Genomic DNA, 17866 nt, shown 5'->3' on the forward strand with positions numbered 1-17866 from the left:
GAGCTGGGCTGTCCTTGGTGGTGGCAGGTGACAGAACAAGGAGCAATGGTCTCAAGTTGCAGTTTGGGAGGTCTAGGTTGGATATTAGGAAAAAGTTTTCCCCTAGGCGGGTGGTGAAGCACTGGAATGGGTTACCTAGGGAGGTGGTGGAATCTCCATCTTTAGAGATTTTTAAGCTGTGACTTGACAAAGCCCTGGCTGGGATGATTTAGCTGAGGTTAGTCCTGCTTTGAGCAGGGGGTTGGACTAGATAACTCCTGAGGTCCCTTCCAACTCTCATCTTCTACGATTCTATGATTCTGTGAGCTGTGGGTGTGAGTGGCCCCATTCTGTCCCTTGCTGAAGGGCCCAGAGATGCACTTGAGTCTGTCTGCACTGCCCCCCCAACATACGTGGTTAGGTGGGGCCATGGCTGGACCCTAGTGTGTCTGTTTGCCTGGAATTCTGTCTGATATTAGTGTCTGTCTGTCTGTCTGTCTGGACCCAAGCATTTCTCTCTGTCTGCCTGTGTGTCTGTTTAGAACTCAGTGTGTTCATCCGTCTCGCTGTCTAGGTGGCAGTGGTTCTGTTGATCTGTCTGTCAGATTCTGAGCACACCCGTCACCATGTATTCCTCCCCACCCCACACTAGTGCAATTAACCCCTGTTTCTGCCCCCGTCCCCAAGAGTTTGCATCCTGGAGGTGGGGGAGACAAGTCACTCTCCTCTCCCACCTTGTACTGACATCCATCCCCACCCCCTCCTGTGTGTCTTTCCGGCAGGAGGCGAGTGAAGGGTCGTGGATGGGCTGGGAGGATGAGCCCCTGGAGGGATTTGAGTGGCGCATGGACATACAGAGAGTCACTGAGGGTGTGTGGGCGTGGAGTCAGCCCTTCTGGGTTCTGGCAGAGGGGGGCAAAGTAAGTGGGGGAGATATTGAGGGTGCAAAGTAATAGGGGAGGAGGTCATGGGAGCGTGGGGAGGAGGAAAAGGGGAAAGAGGGAAGAGGGTAGAAGGCTGGGAACAGAGGGAATGGGGGAAATAGGGAGAGAAGGATGGAGACATGGAAAGGCTCCAGGATAACCTTGAGGGATGGATAATGGGGGGAATGGAGAAGCACGAGAGGAGGGACCTAACACTGGGGCGGGCTGGAACAAGATGCTAGGTGCCATTGGGGCTGAGCAGGGGACAGGCTGTGGGAAGCAGAGGAGCTGTGAGTTACTGCACAAAGCTGAGAGCTGACCTGGGGCTGTCACTCTTGTCCCCCAGGTGGCCGTGCTGCTGATAGACACCAAGGGCTCCATGGACATTGAAAGCAACAAGGAGACCAGCATCAAACTTTCCGCCTTGTCCATGCTGCTCAGCTCCTACCAGGTTGGGGGGCTAAGCAGGGGGTGAAGTGCTGCAGGGAGTGTGGCGGGTATTCAGTAGAGGGTGCTGTCCCTTAGCAGACAGGGCTGGCCCCAATACCCTGTGCGGCACTAGGGGGTGCTGTGCTCCATGGGGGATGATGTGTCCCGGGCCGGCTGTCACTGCTCGTGGCTGTAGCTCTGTCTGTCTCATGATTATTTGCAGATACTGAATATTGGCAGTCGGGTTAAGGACACGGATCTCGAATACCTGGAGGTGAGGCAGAGCAGGCGACACAGAACATGGCCATGCCGGTTTCTCCGTTGGCCCCACAGGATTATTTTCCCTCCCAATTGGTCCTGTGGGGAAACTGAGGCCCATTGGAGAGAAACTGACTCTCCCACGGTTATGTAGGTCTCTTGAGTCAGCCCACACAGCCCAGCCTGGCTCTCTGCTCCCAGGTGTCCGGGGTTGGCCACTGAGCCAAAGTTAGGACCCATCACTCCCTTCCAGCCCAGCTCTGCCATTGATGGGAAGGCTGCTGGGGCCAGGGCCTGGGGCAGTCACTCTGCACCCTGCTCTGCTTTGCTCTTCTCTTCAGGCTCTTACCCAGTGACAGCCCTGCCAGGTTGCGCCCTTAGCGAGGTCACTACCACCTGCAGCATCTGCCACATCCTGCCCTCGGACGTACCCTGGGGGGTGGAATCTCTCTGCATGGGATGGGTCGGCTTGGGGAGGGATTGTATCCGTCCATGCTGCCCTGGGTCTAGTCGCTGGCAAAAACCTGGTTAATGCAGAGTGACGGTGGCCCAGGGAGAGCCTAGGGAAACGCGGCATGGCGAAAATCATTCAAGCTGTAAGCATAGCTGTGGTTTGACCCCGGGGCTGTGCAAAGAGTGTTGGTGTCATCTGTCAGCCTGAGGCAGTGCTGTTTGTGTGGGGTGCGGGGTGCATCCAGGGAATGCCTCGTGTGAAGGACCCCCACATTGGGATCACTGATCTGACCTGCCTCCCAACTCCACGGAGCCCTAGAACCAGACTTGCCCCTCTGTGGGGCGCAGTATGTGGAGGAGGGGTGTGCACCGATGGCCATCTCCTGGCACCAGATTTCTGTGGCCCCCCAGCCTCCCCGCACACCCCCTTGACCGGGTGCAGCCTGCTTCTCTGTGACCCGTGAAAACGTCTCTGTCCATCTCCAGTTTTCTTTCGTGCTCAGCGGGCCTCAGTCTCTGCCACGGGTGGAGGGAGCGGCTCAGATGGGGGGATGGGGCAGTCAGACCCCTTTCTGATCACAGGCAGGGTCCCCTCCCCATGGTAAATGCCTGTGGAGCCCCAGACTCACCCCCCGACCCTTCTCTTTGCTCTGCAGATGTTCCTGCATGTGGCTGAAGTGGTGGGAGAGGCCTACGGATTGGAGCCTATTCAGGTGAGACAACATCACCCCTCATCACCTGCCCTGCCCCACGTATCCCCCCATTGCACCCCTCCCCTATGCGCATCGTTATAGGGACTTTCCGTGCAACTCCGCTGCCAATACATAGTAATGCAGCATCACCCCGTATTCGCTGTGAGGGAACCTCCGTCATGCTGCTGGCTGTGAGCCATGAAAATGGCGACCTGCCTTTCTATGCAGACTTTGTCCACCACCCGCCAGCTCACCTGCCTTCAAGATGCTTTTTAGGGTCATTTTATGGCACTGTGGGGCATGTGGGTGGAATCTCTTGGCACAACGAGCGCTCAGCGAATCTCTCAGTCGTCACTGACCCCACCATCGGACCACCAGTTTTGGACCTGCCAAGGCACCTGAGCTGGTTTCGAACAGGTCAGGGCAATTGTGTGGCTGGTCGCTTCAGATGGGGTGGCTCTAACGACCTGCGAGCCAACTGTGCTCATCTTCAGACTACGGTGTACAGCCTTGACGAGGGCCTGCTGACTTAGATCGACGACGGGCTATCGGCTCTCCACCTGGCTGACGACAGTGCTATCAAATGGCTGGGCATGTTGCACATATGCTGAAGACCCCTCCCCTACTCCACAGCCTGCTCCTGCCCCAGGCACCCCTGTCCCATTCCGCAAGGGTTGAGGCTTTCCCTCCAGACATTGTCCTTCTGTACATCCCAGCTTCCTCCCACACTGCAGTGACCTCCATTCCCTTCCTGTCTCTCCTGCAGCACCTAGACCTACTGGTTCGGGATTGGAGCAGCTCCCGGATCCTTGGAGCCGACGGTGGGAAGGAGTATCTGAGAAACGTCAGACAGGTGACTCCGGGGCTCATGGGGGTGGGGACTGGTATATGGGGCCTTTCCTTTCTAGGGGGCTGGTTGCACCACCCTGGATAAAAGTTGCCTGACAAATCCCATTATAAGACCCCTTTTTAGTTGCTTTGCCAACCTTTAACTGTTCGGGCTGAAATTTTCCATGCTTCTTCTCTGCCTCACGCTAAATTCTTTCTGTATTTCTCCATAAGAACATGAGACCTGCCAAACCGAGTCAGACCAATGGTCCACACAGCCCATTATCCTACCTTTTGACAGTGGCCAATGCAAGGTGTGACATTCCATTCTGCAATCTGGACTGGTATATTGCTGTGTCACCCCAAACCCTCACTCCTGTAGCCTATCAAACTCTGCTCTGCTGTGTGAACCTCCCTCCTGAGCAGTCCAGGCCCAGCCCCCAGCAAGCAAGTTGTTCCCCACTAAGTGAGTGAGTGCTTCTAGACGGCCACTCGGGATTAGAATGACCCTGGCCAAACCCCACAATCCCAGAAGCAACCCTAGGAATTGCCATTTTACAGTGTACATGCTGCACACTGCACCTTGCAAGCTCATATGTTTGTCAATTTACCAAAGAAATTGATATGCATCAGCCTTGTCACTTGAAATGGAATTCTTAATACACTTCAAACCACACACACTGCTTTAGATAAAACAAACAAATGTATTAAGTGCAGAAAGATTTTAGGTAGATCAGATTTTACAAGATGAAAAAGAAGCCAAACGCATTTTAAACTAAGGTGGACACTTTCAGCAACCCTTCAGTCTTAGATGACTCTCACCACTGGCTGGCTGGTTGGCCTGCAGCCAGGATCTCTCCAAGTCAGCGTTTCAGCTCTTTGGTCCTGTTTGCGGATGGAGGAGGAGGAGAGAAAGATTGCAAAACATCTCTTCTTTTAACATGTTCCTTCCCCATCCCCTGGGCAGTCCTACAGATTCCTCCATTTGAGTTAGATGAGTACCCCTTAGTAGTGCTTAGGCTAGTCCATTGTTCCTGGCAGAGCTGGGTTGTTTTATGCATGCCTTCGTGAGGCATGAACTACCTCTCTGCTTTTGGAGGGTTTTACCTGAATCTGCTTCAAGCCATGAGACACATATTTGGGAATATTACATAGCAGAGCTTTTAGTCATACATGTGGTATTGCAAAAAACATACTACTATAACAATAAGGTTCAGTACACCATGAGCATTCCAAAAACATCTTACATGACATACTTTGCATTAGAGAATACACAATTATGTTATACTTGTAAAAGAAATGATCAGCGGGATCTGTTCAGGGGACAAGGCAATATGCTGCGTTTATTGTAAATACAAAAAAAAATTCTTAAAAAGCTATTGCATTCAAACATTCATAGTCACGCACCCAAGAGTTGTGGAGACTGATATAATATAATGACCAGTCCTTATTATTTGTTGTTCAAGCCAGCCTACTGGCCACATAGGCTGAGAACGAGGTGGGAGCCGGGCCTCTGTCGGTGCGCAAACTGATGGTCCTTGATGATAATTGCAGAACAATCCCAAAGTCTCCATGTTCTCAACCCATTTTTATAGTTGCTGGCTCTCATGTAAGTCTATGGTTCTTGCTGTGTCCTGCTGCCTTCAGACTCTGTATGGTAGCCATGCACCAGTCAGTGGCAAGCATGCCCTCTCCTTTTCTTATTTCAGATTTTGTTACATTCTCAGGATGGATTCTCCCATGCTTTAGGGTTGTTATCTGCATTCTTCGGCCTTCAGGGTCAGGGTGATAGTTGCAGCTGGCTTCTTCATTCCCCTCTTTGTTGTCCAAATGGTTTGGGCTAGCGTCTTTCTTTATCTATTTAAACCCCACACACAGTCCTCACTTCTACCCAAAAAGCAACTAATCCAAGTTTCAGAAACACAGCAAAATGAAGGAACCTAACAAAATACAGTTCACTTATGTCAAGCAGTAAAGAAATTCATTAAAGAACAGCATCATTTCTAATATTACATTAAAAATCACACAGGGCAATTAGCAAATATCAATATATAATTGGCAAATATTAGTATAAAATCGATTCATATCTCTTTTTCTTACACATCACCCTGGCTCACAATTACACTATAAGGGTGAACATGAATGATACACAATCACACCACAAGGGTGTACATGCTGGTGCAGTGTGTGACACCAGGTGCTTCAGAGGGGACGAACAGACCAGGCAATCGTCGAGTGATCCATCCAGCTGTTTCTGAGAATGTGGCTAAAGAAAGACACGTGGTTGGGCAATATTGAAAGAAAAATTTGGATGTTCCTTTTTTTGAACATCTCTAGCAACCCCTGCCTTGGAGCAGGGACTTGACATTTGGCTGGGGGTGGCCCGTGTGTCAGAGATTTGCCATGGGCTGTTCCCAAGACAATCCCCCCACATTTGGCCAAGTAACAAGCCAGGCCAAGTAATACTCTGGAGAGACTTGCTAGGTCAGTGTCTCTCAATCGGGGAGGGTGCGACCCCCAGGGGAGCTGTGGGATGGGTTCGGGGCTCACAAGTGCAGAACCAGTTACGGGGCGGCAAGCAGGAAAATTGCCCAGGACCCCCTCGCCACAAGGGACACTGAAAAGCTAAGTTACGTGCTTCCGCCCAGGGCAGCTCAGGACCAAGTGTAAGATGGAGGGAGTCACAATTTTTTCAAGCAGGGGGGTCACAGTTGTGTTTGAAATTCAAAGTGGGTTGCCAGCACAAAAAGGTTGAGAACTCTGTGCTAGTGTTTCCCTTCTGCAGTCTCCAAAGAGTCCGTTCATAAGGACCATGCTCCAGCCCGGGGCTGCAGAAGCAACGCTGGAGTCTCCCTGTAATTCCTGCCCAGGCTAGGTGCCAGAACTGAGAGCGGGGACGCCTGTCACCCCGTGTTTACAGTGAGCCCAGGCAGCGTGGAGGAGGAAGTGGCTTCATTGCAGTGTGGAGGGGAGAAAAGCCAGGCCAGGGGAGGGAAAGGAGCAGGCTGGGACAAGGAGCCTGGAGAGGCTGGGAGCCGGAGAAGTGGAGACTGGGACTTGGAGCCACTCCTTTCTCTTCCTGCCATCCCCTGCCTCGTTCACTGCACCCCTCCCAACGTCTGCCACAAACCAGGCAGGGCTCTTCCAGACCCTCTCCTACTGCCCAGCAGCTCTGGCTAACGCTAACACTGTGTATCGTGTGTCATTGTAACGATTCCCCCTGGCTCCGGCAGATGCTGGCGGCGACATCCCCTTGCAAACACCCCAAGGCCCTGGAAGCACTGAAGAGAAGCAGCACCCACTGTTACCTGATGCCCTTCCCTGGCAAAGGGATCATGACTGGAAACGAGGGAAGGCTGAGAGGTAAAGGACCCAGGAGAGCAGCTCCGACCCCTCTGCCATGTGCAGAGCAATGTGACTGGGTCACTGCTCATGCCTGGGCATGGAAGGCAGAGAGAAGGGGGATCAAAGAGGCCCTTGATTAACGCCCATTGTCCATCTCTCTCCCCTTTGCAGACATGGATGAGGATTTCCGGGAGAGCCTGAGGGGCTACGTCACCTCCCTGGTGGGCTCGGTTGGCCAACACGTCCGGAGGGACCAGCATGGCGAGCCGCTCAACAGGACACAGCTTGCTGCCATGATAAAGGTGGGGAGAGGCCAGATGTGCTGCAGAATGTAGGACAGGGAAACTCTCCCTGGGCAGTCACTGATGACCCTAATAACTGTGCGGTATCATAGAATCCTAAAATCATAGAAGATGAGGGTTGGAAGGGACCTCAGGAGGTATCTAGTCCAACCTCCTGCTCAAAGCAGGACTAACCTCAGCTAAATCATCCCAGCCAGGGCTTTGTCAAGCCTCAGCTTAAAAACCTCTAAAGATGGAGATTCCACCACCTCCCTAGGTAACCCATTCCAGTGCTTCACCACCCGCCTAGGGGAAAACTTTTTCCTAATATCCAACCTAGACCTCCCAAACTGCAACTTGAGACCATTGCTCCTTGTTCTGTCATCTGCCACCACTGAGAACAGCCTAGCTCCATCCTACCTGGAACCCCCTTCAGATATTTGAGGGCTGTTATCAAATCCCCCCTCACTCTTCTCTTCTGCAAACTAAACAAGGCCAGTTCCCTCTGTCATGCTGTCTGGATGGGGGGCCCTGAGGTGTATTCAGGAGCTCCGATTACTCCTTTTTACACCAGTTTTGCATTGGGGGTGTCATGCGGGCTGGCTTGAGTGGGGGGGCATTTAGTATATTGGGTGACATCAGTATGGCAGAATCATAATAATCCATATGAGATATGCCATGTCAGGTACTGTTCGGAAGGTTATAATATGCTAAGTAAGATAATAATACTTATGTTTATGTGTAATATGTGAAATGGAAGGTATAGATGGATTTTAGATATCTGTGTTTCAAATTGTGCTGCCTGGGCAACACCCCAGATAGGATGGCCGCAGAACAATGGCCCGCATAATGGCCCATTAAGGCATTCCCAGGTGCGAGGGGCCCAGAGGGAGAAGCCAGCATCACCAATGAGTCACCAGAACCTGCTTGCGTGACTCTGGACTCCATTGCAGGCAGCACACCTGAAGAGGCACCAGGATTGGCCCATGTGACTCTGGACTGCAGTTTGGGTCTTGCGACTGTCCACAGGCCACATGGCCGGGTGAGGGGGTTTATAAGATGAAACCACTGGATCCATTTTGTCTTTGTTCCTGTCCAGTCTGCAGACACACACCTATCTCTGGATCAATTCATCTTGCAGCTGAACTGAAGGACCTAGACCCATCCAGGTACTGGATGTGAACCAGAGGGGACCATACAAGCCTGAAACTCCACATTTCTTCTAGAAACCTGAAGTATATGGACTTTTAATCATTTGTATATCTGTGATTTACTTTAACCCTTTAATATTTCTCTCATGGTTTATTTCTTTCTTTTTACAATAAACCTTTAGTTTAGATACTAAAGGATTGGCTGGCAGCGTGGTATTTGGGTAAGATCCAAACCTACATTGATCTGGTGCTGTGGCTAACCCTCTGGGGCCAGAGAGAACTTTTTAGCAAAGAGCAGAGAGTTTAAGTAACTGGGCTCTTTGCTGGACCTGATGCTGATTTGGAGCCTGGAGCTGGAATGCAGTAAAGGAGGCTGTGGGCAATTGTGGACTGGCTTTGTGATAATCAGTGAGGGGAAATCAGAAGCAGTTTGTGGCTGGTTGGGAAACCGGGCTTCAGTGTCACCCACCAGCGATTGGGAGAATCTGCTCTCCTTTTGCAGCCTGCCCCGACCCTGGCATTATCAGTTGGCTACTCTAGGCACAGTCGTATCACAGTGGCATAGTCGTGGCAGGATCCACAGAACCAGAACATTTGGAGTTTAGATCAGAACCTCACGCTATTCCAAATTTTGAAATTTGATACTGAGAGTGTTAAAGATTAAAGTAGTCAAGATGAGTGAGCAGAGATCATATGATGCTATGAGAACAAAACAACTTAAACAGCTATGTATAGATAGAAAGATCACCCTTAAAGGGAATGTCTTTAAGCAGAAAATAAGAGATCTGCTCAAAGACAATGACAAGGAAATAGGATCCCCGACCGACTCTCCCGCAAAGGGAGCAGGGGAAGAAGATCAGCTGTCAACCTGGGGAGACAAGCATCTCCAATATGAGAGAGAAATAGCAGAACTTCAGTGGCAGGGAAAGAAAAGAGATAATGAGATGGCTGAACAAGCTCATCGGAGACAAATGGAATTGGCCAAACTCCAGTTCCAGGAGGGAAGAAAGGATCCACCGCAGCCATCTGAGAATTCTTCGCTTCCCACCAGCAAAGATCTGGAAAGGCTCTGTCCCGTTTACAGAGATGACGAGGATATTGAAGAGTTTCTGTCTGCTTTTGAAAAACTCTGTAGTGTTCATCAGGTTCCTGATGAGAGAAGGATGCCTGTTCTCCTCACCAAATTGACTGGAAAAGCCAGGACGGTATTTAATGAAATGGAGTTAGAGGATGCATTAGATTATGGGAAATTTAAAAAGGGGTGTTGCAAAGGTTTAAAATTACCCCCAAGTCTTACAGGCTGAAATTTAGAAATGTTAAGTTGTCTGATAATGTTACCTACGTTGAAACTGCTCATAAACTGCTCGGGTATTTGAAGAAGTGGGTTGAGGGAGCAAAGGCTTGTAACAGTTTCAGCAAGGTTATTGATTTGTTTGCTAGGGAACAACTCCAAGAAATAGCACCCCACCAGATCAGAGCAGCTGTCCTGGATAGAAGCCCCAAGACCATTTTAGAGGCTGCAGAGATTGTAGATGCTTTTGTGGAAAACAGGAACTGGGAGGGGCATAAACCTCAAGGGAAGAACAGCCCTTATTCTTCGCAGATTAGAAGAGAGGAGGGGTCCAGAATAAGACTAGCCCCAATTTAGCCAGGAGGTCCTATACCAACCCAGGGGGAAAGCCTGCTGCGTGCTTCCAGTGTGGACAGATAGGCCCTATAAGGCCAAATTATCCAAACCCAGGCGACAGGAATAATCCAAGGCCAGCGATCCCCCGGGCAGCAATTAATTCCAACGCTGTCTCTTTAAGCACAGAGACTGTCCAGATACAGGAAGGCCCTGCCACCTTGTGTGGGGAGACGAACACTGCAGTAGTTAATGCTACCACTTTGCTCACTTAATGCTCACTAACTATGTGAGGGCAGAGATGGAAAGGGGCAATGAGGAGTTTGTAAAGAGAGCCAGGGTCAATGGGATTGAGTGCACTGGATGGAGGGATTCCGGCTCAGAAATTACCTTGGTTAAAAAGGAATTGATCTGGGAGGAGGATTATTTTCCGGATAGGAGTGTGAATTTGGTGGCTCTTTCTGAGTACAAAGTAAAGGTGCCCTTGGCAAAGGTCCACTTGGAGTGGGAAGATTTTAAGGGTGAAATGGTGGTGGGGGTTTGGGAGCTGATCCCGGCGGATATTTTAATAGGAAATGACATTGTAGTTCTGAGGGGCAAGGTCAATGTCGTCACTAGATCACAAAGAAAATGTGGTTTTGATGTAGATTCCCTATCTGGTAGTCAAGAGGGGGGGTCTTTTCCAGTGCTACCAGCTGGGCGTGAGTTGGATGTGCCTAAGACGGCTCTGAATCTGAGTGAAATTCAGAGGGAGTATAAATGTAAGTCTCCTGCATTACCAGTAGGCAATGGGAAAATGTGGGAAAGGGGGGTGCATGAATGTAAGCAGTTGTCTGTGCCTAGCCAGGTATGCTATAACAAGGAAGAGAGCGTCTCTAGCCTTGGGACTGTGGAAAATAGCAGCTTGCTTGTCCAGAAGAGCAGTTTATATGCTGAGAGAGAGAAAATCTCCAGTGTTATGTCAGTTGGACCAGAGGTGGTTCTGGATTCAACTGAGACGCAGGAGGGAAAGGTTCCTAAGCCTGTGTCTGTTGGGGGCACTGACTTGCCCGAGGGGAAAGCAACCCCGGTCTCCAAAAGTTTGTCTGGGAACAGCCATGTGGACTGGGACAAAAAGGGGGAAATTTCAAATGGTTGGAAGGTTGAGAATAGCAGTTTATCTGCAGAGAGAGAGTTTAGCTCCAATCCTCTGTCTAAAGAGCAGACAGGGTGTGCCTCTCAGTTCATGCAAATTGAGGGGGTGCCAGTGGTATCAGATTTGGGCCGGGACTTACCTGAAACCCAGAAAGAGTCTGTTGAGGCTCAGGGAAATGTTTCTTTAGAGCAGCCTCTAGCTGAAGAGGGAAGGGGCATTTCTCTGGGAAATGGATTGTTGCCTAAAACTGCTCCTGAAGAAATAAAACCTCTTGATGGCTTTTGCAAGCAGTTTGCTGCAACTGAAGAGTGTAAAAGTGAATTGATTAAGTCAGCTCAGGATGGGCCGTTGCTTGTAGCAAGCAACAGCTTAGAGGTTGGGAAAAGTAGTTCAGTTTCTAACTGCCAAAGTTTTCCAAAGGTGGATGGATTCACTGACTTTGTTTTAGAAAGGTCCAATTTGGATACCTTGAAAAAGATTCCAGATGGGGTGAAGATATTTAGAAAGCTTAAACAGCCCTGTAACCAAATGGATGTGCTTAATCATTATAGTGGAGAGACAATGAGGTTGGAACCTGAATGTCTCCAGGCTGTTAGCTCTCTAAGTGAGCAGATAGTGCCTCAGTTTCAGAGGGAAATTTGGGTACCTAAAGCTACCCAGCAGAACAGCTGTGCTGGTGATCTCTGGGGAAAACAGGGGGTGGCAGACAAACTCTCACCTCTGAATGCTTTGGATGTATCTTGTAGTCTCTTAGTGAGCTCAGGTACATCTGATGCTATGTGGGGTCAGAGATTGGCAATGAAGGAACATCAGAACCCTGTTTATGAGATGCTAGTGAAAATGGTGGATCTCTCTTTAAAACCTAGTCCAGACTTGAAGGGGATAGCAGTTAAGCATCTGAAAACTAGTAAACTGGCTAGTGTATGGGTTAATGCAGATTACCTGCCAGACAGGGGAGGAAAAGATCCATCGATGGCTGTAAGCAAGGAGAATTCCTCTTGGGTGTGGTCAGCTGAGAGTGGGTTGGGCATGCCTGGAATGCTCTGACTTGGAGTCACATACAGAATGAATTTGTTGAGGCTCAATGAAGGAATGTTTCTTTAGAGGGGGCAAGAGTTGGGGTCCAAAGCCTGGCCCCAGCAGGAGGATAATGTAGAGGTAACAGAACAACCAGTGGTAAAGTATGTGTCACCCTTGAACTAACTAAACCTTTACAACTGTTTGTAAAAAATTGTATAACATTGTTAACTCCTTAGTGATCCTTGCAAGGAGAAAGCCTGTTTTAGCTAAACATGATTTTGCTAATGATCTGTGTGCCATTATTAAGTCTTGTAGGTAGTTTGTGGTTAGTGCAAGAATTGTAAAAATGTACCATGTGCCTGATATTGTGTAAAAGCCTTGAAACATGTTAAAACCTGAAGAGGGAAAGTTCCTATGATGAATTCAGTTGTGTCTAGGGACACCGCTTTCTGCATCAGTTTTGCATGGGGGGTGTCATGCTGTCTGGATGGGGGGGCCCTGAGGTGTATTCAGGAGCTCCGATTACTCCTTTCTCCACCAGTTTCGCGTTGGCTTGAGTGGCTTGAGTGGGGGGGGGGGGGGGGGGCATTTAGAATATTGTGTGACATCAGCATGGCAGAATCATAATAATCCATGTGAGATATGCCATGTCAGGTACTGTTCGGAAGGTTATAATATGCTAAGTAAGATAATAATACTTATGTTCATGTGTAATATGTGAAATGGAAGTTATAGATGGATTTTAGATATCTGTGTTTCAAATTGTGCTGCCTGGGCAACACCCCAGATAGGATGGCCGCAGAACAATGGCCCGCATAATGGCCCATTAAGGCATTCCCAGGTGCGAGGGGCCCAGAGAAAGAAGCCAGTATCACCAACGAGTCACCAGAACCTGCTTGCGTGACTCTGGACTCCATTGCAGGCAGCACACCTGAAGAGGCACCAGGATTGGCCCACATGACTCTGGACTGCAGTTTGGGTCTTGGGACTGTCCACAGGCCACATGGCCGGGGGAGGGGGTTTATAATATGAAACCACTGGATTCATTTTGTCTTTGTTCCTGTCCAGTCTGCAGACACACACCTATCTCTGGATCAATTCATCTTGCAGCTGAACTGAAGGACCTAGACCCATCCAGGTACTGGATGTGAACCAGAGGGGACCATACAAGCCTGAAACTCCACATTTCTTCCAGAAACCTGATGTATATGGACTTTTAATCATTTGTATATCTGTGATTTACTTTAACCCTTTAATATTTCTCTCATGGTTTATTTCTTTCTTTTTACAATAAACCTTTAGTTTAGATACTAAAGGATTGGCTGGCAGTATGATATTTGGGTAAGATCCAAACCTACATTGATCTGGTGCTGTGGCTAACCCTCTGGGGCCAGAGAGAACTTTTTTAGCAAAGAGCAGAGAGTTTAAGTAACTGGGCTCTTTGCTGGACCTGATGCTGATTTGGAGCCTGGAACTGGAATGCAGTAAAGGAGGCTGTGGGCAATTGTGGACTGGCTTTGTGATAATCAGTGAGGGGAAATCAGAAGCAGTTCGTGGCTGGTTGGGAAACCGGGCTTCAGTGCCACCCACCAGTGATTGGAAGAATCTGCTCTCCTTTTGCAGCCTGCTCTGACCCTGGCATTGTCAGTTGGCTACCCTAGGCACGATTGTATTACACCGTCAGTCTCTCCTCATAAGTCTTGTGCTCCAGTCCCCTAATCATTTTTGTTGCCCTCCACTGGCCTCTCTCCAATTTATCCACATCCTTTTGTAGTGGGGGGGCCCAAACTGGACAGAATACTCCAAATGTGGCCTCACCACTGCCAAATAGATGGGAATAATCACTTCCCTCCATCTTCTGGCAGTGCTCCTATTAATGCAGCCCAGTATGCTATTAGTCTTCTTGGCAACCAGGGCACACTGCTGACTCATCTCTAGCTTCTTGTCCACTGTGACCCCCAGGTCCTTTCTTGCTGCTAGCCAGTCGGTCCCCCGTCTGTAGCAGTGCAAGCAGGTATCACTGTGTGGCTCTTTCCTAGCTGACCCCACCTCCAGAGGAGGCCACATCTCAGCACTGTTCCCAGCCTTTCTAAGCACTGTGGAGTCTGTGATGTGATGGTTTGTTTTGGTTCCTTCACAGAATTTATCTGATGTGATGAAGGAAAGTCGCTTTGGCTTCTCCTCTCCCTGTCAGGTAAGGTCTCTGTCTCTGACCTGACCGTGGGGTCTCTCCGCTTTCCTCTCCATGTCAGGGCTGGGGTGGAGTTGGGAGTTGGGTGCATTCTGCTGAAGGCAACTGGGAAAGGGTCTGGGTCTCAGGTTTTTGGACTCTGGGATACAGGAATTTAACTAGACTAGAGGGTGACTGGTTCTGGATGGGTCACCCAGCCTATGGACATGTCTCCAGTCCGTGAGACCCCTAGCATGAACCAGCCCTGCGGGTGTGGTGTGCAAATGAGAGCCATTTATCAGAGCTGGCCTGAAAATGGGGATTCTTGTTTTTCCTGCAGGAACTGTTGAGTTTCCTGCAAAACCCCCAAATGTTTACATTTGGCAGAGCCACCAAGGTGGCTCCTGGGACCTGTAGGAACACATTCCTCACATTCCCCTTTCTCCTCTGTGGGTCAGGCACTCTGGTGGGGAGCAGCTCCCACGAGCCCGGAATCTGAGGGGGTTTGAGCCAATGTCAAACAGGGAGCCAGGGTTCAAGCCCTGTTCCTTTCAAGTGTAAACGCAACCCTGAAAGTATCCCACAGGCCGACTTCCTTTCTCCTCTGGTCAGTGAAATTAGGACAGTCCAATTTTTCCCAGGATGCGCCTCCAACAATGGGACAGGGTAGCCATAACTGGGGAGGGAAGTTGGGAGTCTGGGTTACGAGTGGTTGCACCCAGACCCGCATAATGCAGTGGAGATGCTAGAGCCCCAGGCTGGGACCATGGCGAGATTAATCTTTTCTGGGTCCTGATGCCTGGACTGTGGCCACAAGCTCCCACCCCAGCTCTGCCCCTTCTTCCCGAGACCCTGCCTATGCTCCGTGCCTGCTCAGAGGGGGTAGAGAGGAACAAGCAGGGAATGTGGGGAGAGGGGGAAGAGAGGACCAAGTGGTGGGCAGGGTCTCAAGGAGAAGAGGCCAAGTGGGGGCAGGGTCTCAAGGTGGAGCATGGGTGGAGGGGTGGGACTACAGTCCGGGCGCTGGCCCCTTTTGAGTGTGAGCCCAGCACCATGGCACCATTGTAAACCTGATACAGGCTTGGGTGTCAGACTCAGATCAGCTGCGACAGGTGCTACACAGGCCCTCTTCTAGAGGAGAATTGGTGGTGAGAGGGCTTATCTACACAAGGGAATAGACCGGCCTAGCTATTCCAGAATAACTACTCAGCAATAGCCACTCCAGGATAGCGCCACAGCAGAGACTATTCTGGAGTCATTCCTGCTTCATAGCAAGGTTTAACCCAGCCCAGAACAATACCCTTCCCCCCGCCCCAAATCAGAGCTGAGATTCGCACCCAAACAATCTGCCTCCCCGAGATCGATAACAGCCCCCAAATACCACCAGACACGCAGGATCCGGTGTCACTGATGTGCTGTCAGGCGTCAGCCTCAGGCCGAGCCTGGCTGGGGCAGGAGTTTCCACAGTTCTCAGCTACAGGACAGAGCCACAATTGCAAAGTGCAGGTCGGGGCAGGGAAGGGAGCTGAGGCTAGGCTGCCGTGAGGATCAAACTGGTGACCAGCGGCACTAGAAGCCTGAAGTCGCTTCCACATCAGATAACGGTGTCGTTCTGTTACGTAAGTCTGCTACAGTGAAAGATATGGCCCCTGGGGTGGAGACAAGGTCCCATAAACGGCAGCTCACCCCAGTCTTGTCCTCCCTGCGCAGATGGCCATCACCTTCCACAACCAGAGAGCCATGGACAGAGTCCGCATGGACCACACTGCCTTTCTAAGGGAAAAGGTGAGTCTGGGCATGTGCGTCTGTGCCCCCCACTCAGGTAAACCACAGGGAACCATCCTGACCAGCGTTGTGGGCTCCAGGCTCCAGGGTAGGAGATGGGACCTCATACTTCTGGCTCCCAGGACGGTTGCAGAGATGGGAGACTTAAACTTCTGCACCGGGGGGAAGTTGTTCTTGGTCCCCCCCTTCTGGGCAGCTGCAGTAGTGGTGGCATCATGGACCAGGTGGTTAATGGGCTGGACTGGGAGTCAGAACTCCTGGGTGTTGTCCACAGTGCTGCTGCAGAGTTCCTGGTGTGACCTTGTGCAAGTTACTGAGTCCCTCTCTGGACCTCAGTTTCCCCATCTATAAAACGGGGAGAATGATCCTGCCTTTGGGTGTTTAGACTGAGATTTTTGGGCCAGTTTTGTGTGCAGCGGCTGGCGTGATGGGGAGCCTGATCTCAGTGCAGGTCTCTGCAGCACCCAGTGTGTGAGGGGCACCGATTGCGGACAGACGGGAGGGATCTATGCAATGTTGGCCCCTTGTAACACACTTGGCCGTCTCCCTTCCCGGCGGGTGCAGGACGGCGACTCCCAGAACATAATCGCCTGCCTGAAGGTGCGACCGAGCAAGATGGCGGAGCAGTTCGCAGAGCAGCGTAAGCAGTTGCTGTGGCAGTGCCAGACAGACATGCGGGAGCTGGCGCTGGAGAAAGAAGCCCTGCTGACAGAGCTGGAGGCGAAGATGATGAGGGAGGATGAGAAATTCCTGGAGACTTATGGGAAGCGCTTTAAGAAACTTGCCATTGGGGCAGGTGTTGGCGTAGGGGCGCTGGCGCTGGCATCAGTGGGTGGAGTTGTCGGTGCCGGGATCGCTGTCGGTGCCGTTGCCGCTGTAGTTACTGTGGGTCTCACTGGAGCCGGGGTGGGCGTCGCGGCTGGGATAGGCATCGGGGGGAGTATGGGCTGGGGATTCAGTTGGATCTTTGCCAAGAAGGATATAAAGAGGGTCAAGGATGCTGGCAGCCAAAGGGAGGAGAAGGAGGAAGGCACTGAGGATCCGTCTGACAAGAAGCCCCTGATCTGAACCGCAGCGCCCTCGCAGGGTGACGAATGGGGTGATGGAGCTGCAGCGTGGCTCAGACACGTCACTCACAAACCACCCTGGAGCGGGGCAGACATCCAGCCGCAGGTTCTAAGAAGAGATGTTTGGATCATCTCATCTGACCTGCAGTACCACTTGGCCTGGAGAAAGTCGCCCACTTCTCCTGCGTTGGGCCCGATATTGCGCAATGCACTAACTAAATCAACTCCCTACATAACTAAATAAATCAACTTCATTCCGCACTGTAGACATACCCTAGGACTTTGGTTGCTTTAGTCGCATCATGTTTGACCATCAAATTTACGTTCTCAATTGTCCTTTAATCAGGGCAATCATACCTGAGTGTGTACCAAATCAGTTGTACCAAATGCGTTGTACCAAATCAGTGTTACCTCCCAATATCATGGTGTGATGCTAGGCCAAAAAAAGCCAAGCAACTTTGCAAGTTGCATGGCACAACTCTGACCTTTCAAGATATGTTATATGAAAATACAAAGGTAGTGAGGCTCATTCTTTATAAGTAGCCGAGAGCTCTGATATGCAAGTGTCTTGCTGGTAGTTATTTGATGTTATTTACATATCTCTGTTAGAGGTTAGCAAGGTAGATAAACTGCTTTCCTGTCTGTCACTGTTCTATTGATTAAGAGTTCAGAAGGAACATGTGAAAACTTAGTTGGAAGTTTGAATGTAACAATACTATTCTTTGT

At 50.4% G+C, this 17866-nt stretch overlaps 1 protein-coding gene across 1 annotated transcript in view; it reads left to right on the plus strand.

The window, feature by feature from the left end:
* The window catches only part of LOC137144806 (RING finger protein 112-like), a 39650-nt gene extending 22509 nt beyond the window's left edge, over positions 1 to 17141 (plus strand). The window contains exons 4-13 of the mRNA XM_067535293.1: positions 762 to 899; positions 1249 to 1353; positions 1555 to 1605; positions 2699 to 2755; positions 3501 to 3587; positions 6796 to 6925; positions 7079 to 7209; positions 14259 to 14312; positions 15999 to 16073; positions 16638 to 17141. Coding sequence (XP_067391394.1) covers positions 762 to 899; positions 1249 to 1353; positions 1555 to 1605; positions 2699 to 2755; positions 3501 to 3587; positions 6796 to 6925; positions 7079 to 7209; positions 14259 to 14312; positions 15999 to 16073; positions 16638 to 17141 — 1332 coding nt within the window. The remainder of the gene's footprint in view (positions 1 to 761; positions 900 to 1248; positions 1354 to 1554; positions 1606 to 2698; positions 2756 to 3500; positions 3588 to 6795; positions 6926 to 7078; positions 7210 to 14258; positions 14313 to 15998; positions 16074 to 16637) is intronic.
* The last annotated feature ends 725 nt before the right edge of the window (positions 17142 to 17866 follow it).

Source organism: Emydura macquarii, unplaced genomic scaffold (assembly GCF_026122565.2).
Source record: "Emydura macquarii macquarii isolate MOO-44397 ecotype Brisbane River unplaced genomic scaffold, CSIRO-AGI_Emac_v2 contig_3485, whole genome shotgun sequence".
Classification (NCBI taxonomy): Eukaryota; Metazoa; Chordata; order Testudines; family Chelidae; genus Emydura; species Emydura macquarii.